The 14,630-nt window shown below is 41.4% G+C and overlaps 1 protein-coding gene across 1 annotated transcript in view; it reads right to left on the bottom strand.

The window, feature by feature from the left end:
* Positions 1-288: 288 nt before the first annotated feature.
* LOC126399168 (G-protein coupled receptor family C group 6 member A) overlaps positions 289-14,630 on the bottom strand; it is a 24,568-nt gene continuing 10,226 nt past the window's right edge. Inside the window, 6 exon segments of the mRNA XM_050058997.1 lie at positions 289-1,421; positions 2,856-2,973; positions 7,062-7,277; positions 7,483-7,634; positions 7,725-8,325; positions 11,451-11,742. Coding sequence (XP_049914954.1) covers positions 289-1,421; positions 2,856-2,973; positions 7,062-7,277; positions 7,483-7,634; positions 7,725-8,325; positions 11,451-11,742 — 2,512 coding nt within the window.

The raw sequence follows: 14,630 nt of genomic DNA, 5'->3' as shown, positions 1-14,630 counted from the left end.
ACATTGTTGATCTGTTAAACAGCTGACTTATGGGTTGTAATGAAGGAAAAATGGTGCACAAGCTTTATGTTTGACTTTAATATATCTTGTAGTTGTATACAATATAAATGAGTCATATTTGGTTCTCTGTACAATAAAGAATACAACAGTTTTCAGCAGAAAACAAATTTCAACTTTACATGGATTTACAGTATAAACAATCTTAAAAAAAACATTGGCTCTAAAAAAGGGAAAAGGTATAAAAAAAAATATCAGTGCAGTACATATCAGATTTTCCTGGAACCAGTTTTAGCAGGACACACTCCTACGTCTCTGTGTTAGTTTTGTTCCTAACCTATCAGGCAGATGGTAGGCATGGATAGGTTTGGACATAGGCATGTCAACCGGCACCGAAACGGGGCTGTCCTCGCCTAGTATAGTTGTTGTACTTGCTATGGAAAACCTCTCATTCTTTTTTGGGTGTGTAGTGTTTCCAGAGATATCTGTATCTGTCTCCAAATCGACATTTGGGCTGGAGAAGACTTGCCATCTCCTCAGAATCTTCTCCAGTGTATCTGTGTTTGACCCCCAAAGTGCTTCGTGGCACTTGGGTAAGAAATGGCAGAAGATGATGCCATAGCTAGACACTAGAATGGCTGAAGCCTGCACAGAAGTGCCTTGTTCACTGTTGGTGATATAGACTGGGACAAAACATACCCATACAAACAAGTACATCAGCATGCTAAAAATGATGTAGCCTGTTTCGCTAAACTCCTGAGGAACCTTCCTGCCTTTGACGGCCAGCAGGAAGCCAACAAATGCTAGGAGAGCTATGTAGCTCAACATAATGCCAAAACCTATGTATGTGGCACCTTCACTACACTGCATTAGTTTCTTCATGCTTTGTGGGGATGGAGGTGTGTCATCAATATCAGGAGAATCAAAGATCAGCCAGAGAAGACAGATGATCCCCTGGAGAGAGGTTATGACGATGACAATTACAGGTGGTCGGTAAAGTTTGTGTAGTCCTTGGTTCGTCAGCTGACCAAACGGAAGGAAAGCCAGAATGGTACGAAAGGCCTTGACTATGATGCAGGAGACACACAGGGTGAAGCCCATGGCATACATTACCTGGCGGGCCCGGCAGAGATGTACACTGGGCTTGCCCATGAAACATATCACACTTGCGAAGCTCACTGACAGACCAGCCATCATCACACAGGACAATCTCACCTCCGCTCTTTTCATGGGTGAGGACTTTTTGTACACCAAAAAGATAATGAAGATCACTATCAAGAGCAAGATGCCAAAGCCTGCAGCAGCCATCATGGCGATGGGATGAGGATCACTCCATCGCATGTAGGACTCCGATCTTGGCTTGCACTGAGTCCAACCCTTGAGAGACCAGGTTCCATTTGGACACTTTTTGCAGATATGGAGATCTGTTAGAGAAAATGGTGATGAACATATTAGCCAAAATAAGGCCATTGCGTGTATGAGTGTATGTATCTATCTGTCCACAGCTAATCTCGCAAACTACTGGACCAAGTAGCCTTATGTTTGTGTATGCATTTATGACTGTATGGTCAAAGCTCCATTGTGGTTACGTTGATTCACAATTATGGCCGGTTAACTGTTTGTACCATCACTCCGGGCTCTTCTTAATGGTTGGTAGTTTTCTGGAAATCAGCTAAAAACAACAAGCCTTACTGTTGCAAGCCACATTTTGGTCTTCGTCATGGTTCAAAAACTGCCATCCATAAAATGGTTTGGTCAATACACAGTGAGTAAGTCAATTGCTTTTGTTATCTTCACCACTATCTTGACTGCAAGGTAACAATTCCACCAGCCATAGCTGTACCACATTCCGGCCACCATCGCTGCAACCCAGTTTTGTTCCATCTACCACATCTGGTAATATTTAAGAAGTGGAGCGTTTTGCCTGCCCAGTTTTGCAGACTCGCAGACTTGATTTGGTTATTTTTTTTCTTAATATTTGTGCCTCTACTCTAGTAGGTCGCTATGTAAATAAATTATGTCTTTTTTTATGGTAAATGGACTTGCACTTGTATTGGGCCTTTCTAGTCGTGTGACCACTCAGAGCACTTTTACACTACATGACATTCACCCATTCACACATACACATTCATACACTGGTGGCTGAGGCTACCATAAGGTGCCACTTGCTACTCAGTGAACCAGTTCACATGCACTCACACGGGGCTCAGTGTCATGCCCAAGGATACTTCAACATGCAGAGTGGAAGAGCTGGGGATCTTCTGACAATTATTATTTCCTACTTTGTTATGCTGTAGCCTACAGGCAGAGTTAAAAGTCCAGCTATAAACAATGAGCAGGAAAACTGGATCTGCTTTTGCAACCCACCATGGCTCTGTCAAAAACAGATGAGGGCCATATTTTTCTTTGCTTTTTGGGTGCTTCTGAAAACATGCTGCACCATGTAAGATGGAATTATTACAAGAATTGTCTAGAGTGGCTGTGGTCAGCCCCGGCAGCCGTCTGGCAGACATCAGCACTCTCTTTTTATTTGAAAACAGACCTCATATAGACAGCATTATTCAAATGTATGCCAAGCGTACAGGCACAGCCAAAATTTCAGAGACCTGTTGTCTCAAGTTGGTTTATATTTTGATAGGCTATTTGTACATTTTCCTACGTAAAATGATGCACTCACACTTATTCGTAGGATATCCTACAAACCATTCTATGAGGATACTTTGATTTTGAAGGTAAACTGTAACATTAAAATCAATTGGTCAGTCAAGCATACCATAGGCATCTGAATAGGTCCCCATTCTATGAGGATACTTGAAGCTAAACTTTAACATTGAAGTCAGTTAGTCATTCAGGCATACCATAGTCATCTGAATAGGTCCCTTCTGCACACAGGGTGCAGTTGTAACAGCAGGATACATTCAAGATCTTCTTTACCCAGCCAGGGGCGCAGGGCGCTGAGCATCTACACTGAGGGATCTGAGAAAGCAAGACAGAACAAGAGTGATCAGTCTGAGGAGAGATGGCCTGTACATTTTTAAGTAATTCTTTCTTCCACTAAAGATTGTCTTTCTAAAAAGCTGAAACACACTGAGGTTTATAGGGGAGACCAGGGACAGTTGTAGAATTTTCCCAATAAATAAAAAAATATTAATCAATCAAATACTCAAATGAAAAAGATTGTGACTATTCATTCTTTTTTGTTTTTAAACAACAATAACATTTTATCTTTAGGCCACATGATAAAAAAACAGATTGGAAGCTGTAAAATTATAATGCAAGGATATCATTTATGGGTAGAACAAAAACAGTATACTCCAATAAGTTTCAGCATGACATTAGAATGGATGAGTTTGAGGACAACCTGAAACTCATCCATTCTAGGCAGAATGTGTAATGCAGAATTCATCTTCATCAGATGAGTCCTGAATTTCCTGTCTCTACCTGTATTGGGGGGGGGTTTGTCCTTAAAATTTAAATTTTCTGAGCTTTAGACCTGCTTTTTCACTCACTATTAGCATGCAGTTGATTATCATTGACTTAGCATTTAGTGTATTGAGACCTTCAGAATTTTAAAATATAAATGAAATTGGCTCAGGGACGGTTGTAGCAAGGCATTACAATGGCCTCAGTATCACCAGCTATGTTTTAGTTTGACATGTTAGCCATTTCTAATCTGAGCTCACAAAACAGTGATTCCAGGCATTTGATCTTTGGACAGTATCCAAAAAACACATGTGATAGAAAAGTTAAATTTCTACCTCAAAAAAGCACTTTTCTATGAAACTTCCTCCAGGAGTTTAAAATGTGGTTCCTTTTTTGAAAGCAAGAAGACAATCAAACTGAGCATGTGCACAGTGAGTGCAGTTACTTTAACTTGTTTCTGATTTGAGGAATTCCGGGTGTCATAACCATCCCAATTAACGTCTGTCTCTGGCCTCACCATTGTAAAAAAATATAAGAGTATCTGTTACTGGAAAATGAGCCCTTTCTTGTCAGAGGTTGCGCTATAGTGCTGCTACGAAGTCCCTTCTTTATGCTACCTTTGCAGTTTTACACAGAGCCAAACAACGGCAGCATCATGCTGCTCCAGTGTATAATTTTATACAGCAAGCTGGCATCACGGAAGGAAAAGAGGCAGGCCTGTGACAGTGACAGGCATGACATAGAACATATGCGTTGGCAGCTGTTCTTATTTGAGTTAGCTGCTAACTGCTAACAGCTACTTTTAAAATCTCCCATGAGGGTTGCAGGCATAACACATTGTAAAAACATCACACCTGTGCCACCCATGATCCGTCCTGTCAGCTGCCCTGTTCATACAGACATCTGTTACTGCCCCCAGTGCTGCCCTAAAGGCGAGACAACTCTGTCCCCTTATTCCGTGATTTTACCTTTCATACAGAACAGAGAGGCGGCATAATGGTGTAAAATTCCTGCCGTGAAAAGCCAGTATAAAGGGGCTATAGAGACCATATTGTTTGCATTCAACAGCTACAGCTTCCCTGTGTCTTAAGGCCCTAACACACCAAGCCGACGGTCGGCCGTCGACCAAAGTCGGGCTAGTTTTTGCACTGTCTGCACTTCGGGGTCGGCGTCGGCGGCTTTTCAGCCGATTGAGCATGTTGAATCGGCGGTGGAGCTCGTCAGTGAGAGAGATCACTCTGATTAGCTGTTCAGGTTTTATTTCCTCGCTCCTGTAGCGAGTGAATCTTCCTGTTGTGAAACCGAGGCTTCCTCCTCAGGCTCCACTTCACTCAGCTGCCCACAGACCCGCTGCTTTTTGCCACTTTAACCTGAATAACAAACCGGAGCTAGCTGGGAGCGGCTAGCGGAGCGTTAGCCGCAGCATGACTGGAGGGAAGCACAGCCAGTTAGACTCTGCTAGCCTCCCAGCTAGCCCCGGCTTTCCGTTTGGATTCAAACAGAGGGCTGGGGCTAGCTGGGAGCGGCTAGTGGAGTGTTAGCCGCAGCATGACCGGAGGGAATCACAGCCAGTTAGCCTCCGCTAGTCTCTGAGCTAGCCCCGGCTCTCTGTTTGGATCCAACCGGAGCCCTGAGCCCTGGTTTGTTATTCAGGTTAAAGTGGGAAGAAGCAGTGGGTCTGTCGGGCAGCTGAATGAAGTGGAGCCTGCGGAGGAAACACTGGGACCGTCTGGATGTAATAGTCCGTGGAGGTGCTGCGATGCTCGGCTGCACAGTTAGGAAACCCCTCGGCTGACAGGATGTACCACTCTCTCACTCCACTCTCTCTCACGCAGATGCAGAACCCACGTGCTACTTGGCCGTCGGATGTAGTCCGTGTAGTGTGTTCAAATGCAACTGACACAGGCGACATAGATGCAACAGCTGGCTTTCGTCGCCGCTAGTTCTTTGATGTCAGTTTGGTGTGTCCGCACCTTTAGCCACTGGCACTCTCTCAAATTCTCATGTGAGCCATGGTTACAGAGAAGAATGCAGAATACAAAGAATTATTGTTTAATCATATGACAATGTTTTTTGTCCAGCGAAAGATATCTGCAAGCTAGATTCCTATATTGCTAAGGATGTTCATGGTCCCCAAATGATTTCCTAAAGGCTCAGTACACATTCAACACTACACATAACATCTTTTTCCTCACGACACACCCTCGTCAGCTGCTGTAGGTAAACAGAGGAATACCAAAATGGTGCGAACAGCTGAGGGAATAAAAACATCGCCGGCTCCCAGTTACATCGGTTTCCTGTTACAGATGTAACCCGTAGGCAACTTTGGCTAACCCACCACCAGAACAAAGCAGAGACTGGTCGTAATCACATATGAATTCACATTTCTATGTGACTGATTACTCATGTCATGGATTTAGCAGTTCGCCTAATATAATAAACTAAATGCCGACAGTAAAACGAGGTCGCGTATAATGTACTCTCCACAACACAACAGGCTATTAGTTCAATCAAACATTTTGTTTTTCAGTTACAGACGTTGTTATATAGACTGGTATTAAGTAATATATCTTTCTTTGGGCACAGCAGTGCGGAAATTGCGTTTTCTCTGTCCGTCGGGATCTGTGGGCAGCTGAAGTGAGCTTGACATACGCGCAGTTGCTTCACCCTCGCCGGCTTGGTAGCGAGGTTCATCCCAATTGACACAAGCCAAAGTTGCCTACGGGTTACATCTGTAACAGGAAACCGATGGAATTGGGAGCCGGCGATGTTTTTATTCCCACAGCTGGGGAAATCACAAGTTCGCACCATTTTGGTATTCCTCTGTTTACCTACAGCAGCTGACGAGGGTGTGTCGTGAGCCTGAGCCGGTGTTTGCGCTGTAGTAGTAGGTATATATAGGGCTAGTACATCTTTTTCCTCACTAATAATAGCCTACTGGTTCTCTGTTGGAAACAGCCGATGAAGTTTTCGTTAGCCGTTGCTATCCTGCGCACCTGCACGGCGTGGTGATGAACTGTCTTATTGATTTCTGTTCGCGTGCTGTCTTGCGGCCCTGCACGGCGGAGTGATACTGGCCAGAAAATAGTCCCAATTGATAGCAAGGTCTGACGTAATGCGGGGATGTTTTAAAATTATTGAAATAGTCTAACAAAACACATGCATACTTTTTTGTAGCTTAAAACCTTTTGGTTACGTGTCCCCCGTATATCTTCATAACTACTTTTTCTCCGGTAAGCTACGGGCGATTTCTCAGAGCAGGAGGCTCGTTGAGAGTAGTGACACCGTCACATCAGAGCTACAGATGGTCAGCGTTTCACACAACTTCATGTCCAAAAATCTGAACTATCACTTTAAGCACAGTCTCCTCTCAAAGGCCTCAAGGTGTTGCACTCTGTAACACTGGTATGACTGAGGGATTGTCTGTTTTGGAGAGCTATGATTATTCCACCATCACAGAGGGGTTCTCAGAGTGTTTTATGATCTAACAAGTAGTTTAAAGCATGAGGGCCGTAATGAGCTGATTACCACTTGCCCTCTTCTCTTGACTCAGGTACTGCCTTGCCTAAGGACAGTGACTACACTGACTACTGCAGCAGTCAAACCTATGAATGGATGCTGTAAGTATGGTGATGTCTTACCGTGGTATTGCCTGTTGAAAGCCAGGTGAAATTTTTAATATCGAGTTTAATTTCTTTATTAAGGACACTGTAATTCCCAATCCTGAGAAAGCTTCTGTGGTCTCCATCTTTTTCCCATGTGATCAAATCATAAAAATTTACAAAATCACCATATTCATCAAAGTAGAAATTGTGGTTGTCATACTCAAAGTTAACATTCTTCAGTTCTTGAAGAAGCTGCAAAGCAAAGGGGAGAATGCCAATTAAAATGGTCCTTTTGCAGTGGTTGGTAACCGTAGTATACAATTTCCCACTATCTAACTATAATTCACAAGAATTCTAAGGGACAGAAACACACACAACATTGTAATTCCTACATTATAAGGAAGCTACACTTACAAATTTAAATCTGTTTTCTTCTGTGGATGATATCAGAACTCACCTTCCATGGTTGGAAGTCAGTTTCTCCCGAGCATGAAGAACTGTTGCACTTTAGTAGCTTTTTGAGAGCATGTGCTACAGCCTGCACAGCTACTTTTTGAAGGAAGGCTTCACTGGTATCCAGAGCCTTTACAAGATAGTCATCAGTTTGCTCTTGGGGATCCGTGAAATTACATGCATTGCCAGATTTCATTTCCAGGAGATCAGGTGGGGGACAATAGGATGGAGGCTTGTTTGAAAAACATTCTGGGGTACAGTTGAATCTCAGGTTCTTGTATTCTTCAATGAAGAGGTTATACCCTCCTGGGGTTGCTGTGAGATTCTTGAGATAATTATCAAATGATTCACTCTTGTGTGAAACAAAAGTAAAGCCCAAGATGTCCCCAACCTTGTTGATGTCAGCCATTTGGGCAAGGGACATGCTCCTGGACCAGGCATCACTGGCAATCCAGATCCTTGATGTGTTGGTACTGATCATTTCCTTAAAGAGGGCCTCCACCAGCTTTTCCCTAATGATCAGCAGTACCACGTGGGCAGTGGAGGAGCGGATCTGCTGGGCGACTTGCTTGACACGTTGATTACTTTCTGAATGATCGAGGTAATGAGGCAGCACCTCTTGGAAGGCCAAACATACACTATTTTCCTCAGCAGCCCCAAGGAAGCTCTGGAAAGCTGCTCTGCCATATTCGTCGTCACCATACACAACCCCAACCCAGTTCCAGCGATAGTAATGCATAATTTTGGCCAGTGCTTTGGTCTGATGCTTATCACTAGGAACAGTGCGCATAAAAACTGGGTAGCGTGTCTTATCACTCAGCTCTGGTGAGGATGATGTGCTGCTCAGCTGAAAAGAAGATATAATTTATACAGAAATTATTTAAAATACACACAAAATAAAAAAATAAATATAAACTGTAAGCATGGTTTACATTTGTCAATCACATTCCTAGAATTTGTAATGGCACCCAAAAATCCCCCCAAATCCCCAAATTTCCAACCAACACATTTTGTTTTATATTTAAATGACAACATTAAGGAGTACATCTTTATATCTTAGTGGTATTAGTAATATTACTATATCTAACATAGTACTAAAATAGTACAAATGTTACCAATAGCCCACTACAAACTTCTGAATCAAATTTAAAAATACAATCACAAGCAGTGATTCTGGCGTTCAGGCCACCATGAATAATCAAAAGTTTTGACGGTTTTTGACATCTGCATTAAAGATAACATGTATTATGACAACTAGACAGATGCTCATTCATTTACGACCAATCCTGCGCTGGGGTGTGCTTTCCTTCAGCAACGCCATTACCCCCTATCAACCAATTTCAAAAACTTTCCAAAAAAAATCCATAGAGAAGAACAGGTGTGAATTTGGACGCACTATGTGTCATTCGGGCCCATAGGGTTAAAAATATAGTTTGGTGAGTTTTGGACAAACTGTTCAGATTTAAGGTAAAATTTGCATTCGGCCCATGCACGTTTGGAACTGATGGTGCCCCCACGAGTGATTTTAAATAGTTTTACACATGTGGTTTAACATTGTTATGTAACATATTGTGTCAGTTTTTGATTTATAGTCTGATTTGTATTAAGCCATGCCCATTTTTTTGCATTTATACTTTCAGGGTATGTTTCTGGTACAGATGTGGAGAAATCATGGCAGTTTCGTGATGATTGGCCCAACAGTTGCCACGTCCCTTTTAAAGTTTATTGGTAAATATCTGGGAAAACTAAATATGATATCAATAGGCTTTATGCAACTTCTGATAAGCGTGGTCCAGTAATGATCCAGAGAAAATTTGATAGGATTCAGACCCACAGTTTAGGCTGAGATATGAAAGATGTTTTTACAAAAATTTTAAAATGCCATGTTGGCACCACCTAGTGAGCAATTTCAAAATAGTTTTACACACATGGTCTAACATTTTCATAAAAACATATTCTGGGAGTTTTGTAATGACTGGACAAATTATTTCTGATTTATTGTCTGACTTGTGTTATTCGTTAGAGGCTGATTTTGGTACAGGTACTTTAGGTACTTAAAGGAGCCACGCCCCTTGAAACGTCACTGGTCAATATCTTCAAAACGCGATAAAATAAACTGGAGCTTTCGATAAACTTGAATCAATAATGATCTATTGGTAAAAATCTGACCCATGGTTTGGGAGATGTCAAAAATGTGTTTTTCAAAAAAAATTTAAATGCAGGAAAGTCTAGTCAGGTGGACCTCAGCCATTTGGGCTTGAACCCCTAAATTTGCTTGTTTTGGGCCTTACCAAGAGTTAGACAAGAAAATCATACCAATTTAATCTCTGACTTCAGATTGTTCCAGGATATGCTTGACTGTAACACAAACACAGGAAGCTGGCGCAAACAGCTAGCCTCTGACAAAATGCCGAAGATATCCCTTTCAGTTGTTCCAAATTTGTCTTATTTTAATGCTATAGCAAGCTAGGCAGCTATATTTAAAAAAAACAACACTTGTGTTATATAATTGGAAAGATCCTGCCAATTCGTTGTGGGAAAAGGACTTCTCAGGTGTTGCATGGGCCTATCAGTACCTGATCTGTCACGGCTGGCTGTTCGATACTTCGCATGTGCAACCCTCAACTGTGACAGTTTTTCGATCAGCGTGACGAGGAAGTGGCTGACTTCTTTATGCTATGCATTTCAGAATCTTGGAGTAAATACACTGTGGCTGCGGTTTCTGATTTACTGTAATGAATATGAATTAAAAAAAACAACAACCTTTTGGTTCTTTTGCTCTGAGGAACCTTACAGACTAAAACAATATGAATAAGTTACATGGTAATTGAGGAATGGACATCAACAACCTGCTTTCATACATCACAAGAACAAGTCTTAATCAATAACATTTTGAATTAAACATCGTTTTTCTGGAGCTAATGATGGAAGTCGCCAGCACAGATCAGGCACTGATGGCGCTGTTGTACTGTAAAAAAAATCTACACATGTAAATATGACAGCTTTGGAGTCTCTGGAAGGCGTCTTTGATGAAGCTGGGCTGACCATTTCCCTCTGCTTTCATTATATGTGCTATTCAGTGATAAACATTATCTGTTCATTGCTTCTGTTATTAGTGGTAATAAGCCTCATAGATATGGTGAAGAGGGCCCTGCTCCACCCACTGATAGGTTCAGAAGGCTGTTATCAGCCTATTCAATGTTTATTACCAGTTCATTAGATTCCACTTTCACTTTCCGTAGTGTTATTCACCAGAACCAATATGGTTAGGTTTAGAAAAAGATCATGACTCAAATCCTGGTGAAACAACTATGTGTGACCCATCTGCCACCAGTCTCTTTCACCATATGTGAAAGTACTTTCTTGCAGAAAGCCCCTCTAGCAGAAAGTTTAATTTCCTGGCTCGATAATGGCCTTCTCAACTAAGCAGTAGGTATGGCAGGCCCCTACTAACCCATATGTATGACCCTTATCACCCCTAAAAACTGCCTTTTAGTAGCCTCAAATTGATCATCCAACTCCCTATAAGAAGCCACAGATTTTTCCCTAATTTGTTGTAGTATGTTGCAGCTTAAACATTAAAGCCTCCACAGCTAACACCAGTGCATTAATCACCCAGAAATTCTTATGATAGCTGAATGAGTGATCATGAATGACAGTGGCAGTAAAATGTATCAGCCTGTTCTCATTACCAGGTCGTCAAATGTAGACGCTTTGTCACACCCCTGTAAACCTTGTTGCCTTAACCTAACCATAACCATTTCACAACATTAACCACACATTACGACATGTTTCACCCAGGAGACAGCTGTGCATCACATACGGATGCGAAAGGGTCATTCTTAAGGAGATGCAAAGGGTGCCTTCGGCGTCAGTATCACACCGACGGACGTGAGAAAATGTCAGTATTTGACGACCTGTGATGAGAACATGTTGAATGTACTTGCTAAAGAGACAGTATTTGTGACTTACTAGAGGGACCATGTACACATTGAGCAGTCTGGCCACAGCAATGGTCACCTCAGAGTATACAGCTCCCAAAATAATCTTGACTCTGGGCCTGTAGTCAGTGTAGTCGCACTCCACATCTAGAGAGCTGTTGACTGCGAGCATGGGTCCCACATTCTGTAATGCCTTGCTTGCAGAGGAGCATGTGTCACACAACATATATCCGAGATGCACTCCTGGGAGGAAGCCAGCTGCATTTATCTTCTCAATTTCATGGATTGCAGCCAAGGATCTCATAAATGACTGCAGATCAAAGCTGAAAATGGACAATGTAGAAAAACATTAATTTCTCTCTGCTTGAGGCAAAAGAAGCAAGCTGTATACACATGTACATCTTTTGAGGCATTTTGATTAGAGGTGTTTTAGTTTATAGAGGAAGTCTTCAAAAGACCATGATGGGGAAACCTCCAGCTGAACTTTCTGAAGATCAGAAATCTTTGTTTTGAGTCATCAAGATCAAAGCACTGAAAAAAGGTGTGAAAAGACCACATCCTCAGACCTCAATTAAGTGAAAAAGTAAAATTCCAGAAGTACAATTTACAGACACATGTACTCCAAGCGGAAAGAAGTGGAAAAGAGGTAGGCTATGTAGTCAATTGAAAATTAGAATGATACATCATAGAAAAAAATGGTTACAAATCATCTTTCCCTCTCATAAATTGTAAAATTGTTGCCAAATAAACTTTTTTTTTCAATGTAATAGCACTAAGACTGTGTCCTCTTTGTTTTTTTCTCAGTCTCAAGACAATAGAGGTGAATAGAATTTAATTTATGGTGCTCACAGTATTGATTAATTACACTGAGACCTAAAAGGGTAACACTCTCTATGAAGACCACATCTATTTTATAAGGTCATTCATAGTGAATTATAATGCATTTATAATGCTCTACAACTACACTCATAAACACACATAATGCTCCCTGATGAACTATATCAACAGTCACAAAATAGATGCGACTAACAATGAATTAAGTGTCAAGTGTCTTATGGATGCTCGTGACTAGCTGTAAATGAGAGGATGACTGATGGGGCTTATAATATCTATACTCACCTGTATGTACCTCAACCATCAACTGTAGTAAGGACTCATTCATTCATTCATTCATTCATTCATTCATCTTCTAACCGCTTAGTCCTCTTAAGGGTCGCGGGGGGGCTGGAGCCTATCCCAGCTGACATCGGGCGAGAGGCAGGGTACACCCTGGACAGGTCGCCAGACTATCGCAGGGCTGACATAGAGACAAACAACCATTCACGCTCACATTCACACCTACGGACAATTTAGAGTTAGAGTTAGAGGAAGCCGGAGTGCCCGGAGAGAACCCATGCTGACACGGGGAGAACATGCAAACTCCACACAGAAGGGCTCCCACACTCGGGATCGAACCAGCAACCCTCTTGCTGTGAGGCAACAGTGCTAACCACCACACCACCGTGCTGCCCCTAGTAAGGACTCAGTATGTGATAATAGTTGATGCAGTATCACCAGTTAAAGTGAAGTATATTGATGCACATAATGATGCTTTCTTCATCACAGCGTTTCATTGTTGATGTTAAGTGTGATGCATTTTCAAATGAATCTATGCTAATTCATAAGTGATTAATGCCTACCATACACTAGAATACTTTAAGAAGACTGAAGTCTGACACCCTCTCACATCTAAAGGACATTAGTCAGAGAGCTTTAAGACACAGAAGCAGATTTTGCAAAAACTGGGCATCTTGCAAAGTCACTATTTGCAAGATTGTTAGCTTCAAAAAGGAAAAAAAATAGAAATTGTTGCAGCTTTTTAAAATCCCCAAGGGATATACTTACTATAGCTAGTTAGCAAGCTAACAACTTTCCCCATTTCAAACAAGGCTGCTAGGTAAGCTAACGTTAGCTACTGGAATGTTTGCAATAGCCCACAAACTAACTGTACATTTCAGCTGAGGATTTCTTCTTTCTAGCTAGCTAGCTAGCTTCTAGCTTAAGTAATATGGACTGGTTAATGCCACTAAAGCGACAGTGTCGTTTCTCTTAGAATGAGGAAAAGGAGGAGAAAGTGGAGTTGTGGAGTGAACAGGAGTGCCTCTTTGGCATGTCCTCGCATTTGTGCTACAATAGAGAAGGGAAAGAAAAAGTGGATAGAATTTGTTGTAGCCCAAAAAATCCCCTGTAAGTATGCTGTATGCTATAGCGAGCTAGCTAACCACCGTATAGGCTAGTTGCAAGCTAACATTAGCTACTGGAATGTTAGCCTATGAGCTAACTGTATGTTTCAACTACAGATTACTAGCCTCAAAAATCACATCATGTAACCACTTAAATGAGTAAAGCTAGAAATCTTCAGCTGAAATGTACAGTTTGTTTGTAGGTTAATAGTAAACATTCAAGAAGCATTAATGTGCAAGTAGGTTAACCTTGTTTGGGATGGGGCCAGTGGTTAGCTAGCTCTATGACACTCACTGGGGATTTTCAAGGGCTGTGACAATTTCTCTCCACATTTTTTACCTTTTTGAAGCTAACAGTCTTGCAAATAGTGGGTCTGCAAGATGCCCAGTCTTTGCAAAATCTGCACCTGTGACTAAAAGCTCTTTGACTCATGGCATTAATCACTTCAGAATACCTGGAAACCTGTTTCTGGGTGAAAAAAATAAAATAAAAATACAATATATATATATATATATATATATATATATATATATATATATATTTATTTATTTATACAACAGTTACTTACGGCCAAGCAATTTGAAACAATTTGATTGGCCAGGAGACATTCAAAACGTGACGATATTGGAGTACAACATCACGGTTTGTTTACTCTCTGAATGTATTATAAGCCTGGTCGTAACTCCTAAGACGGTCTTTGTTAAGACCAGTCTTAATAGTCCGGGAGCCATGGGGTTGAACCTTGTTTTGTTGGGTGCAATTTTTTTCTTTGCTGTTTCTTGTAGCTTGGGGGTACCTCTTCAAAATGTGCTCGGTGATATCCCTTGGGCATTTTCAGATATTAACCCCTTCATGCCCCAAATCACACAAAAATAGAGATTTATGATATTGTATGCTGAATACATAAATTAAATGCATCAAATTTACATTCTTTAATGTTTTTTCATACATGGGGTGATGGAAAATGTATTGCATTCCAAATGATTAG

Source organism: Epinephelus moara, chromosome 12 (assembly GCF_006386435.1).
Source record: "Epinephelus moara isolate mb chromosome 12, YSFRI_EMoa_1.0, whole genome shotgun sequence".
NCBI lineage: Eukaryota > Metazoa > Chordata > Actinopteri > Perciformes > Serranidae > Epinephelus > Epinephelus moara.
Note: the sequence above shows the minus strand (reverse complement) of the source record. Positions and strands in the feature narration are given on the sequence as shown.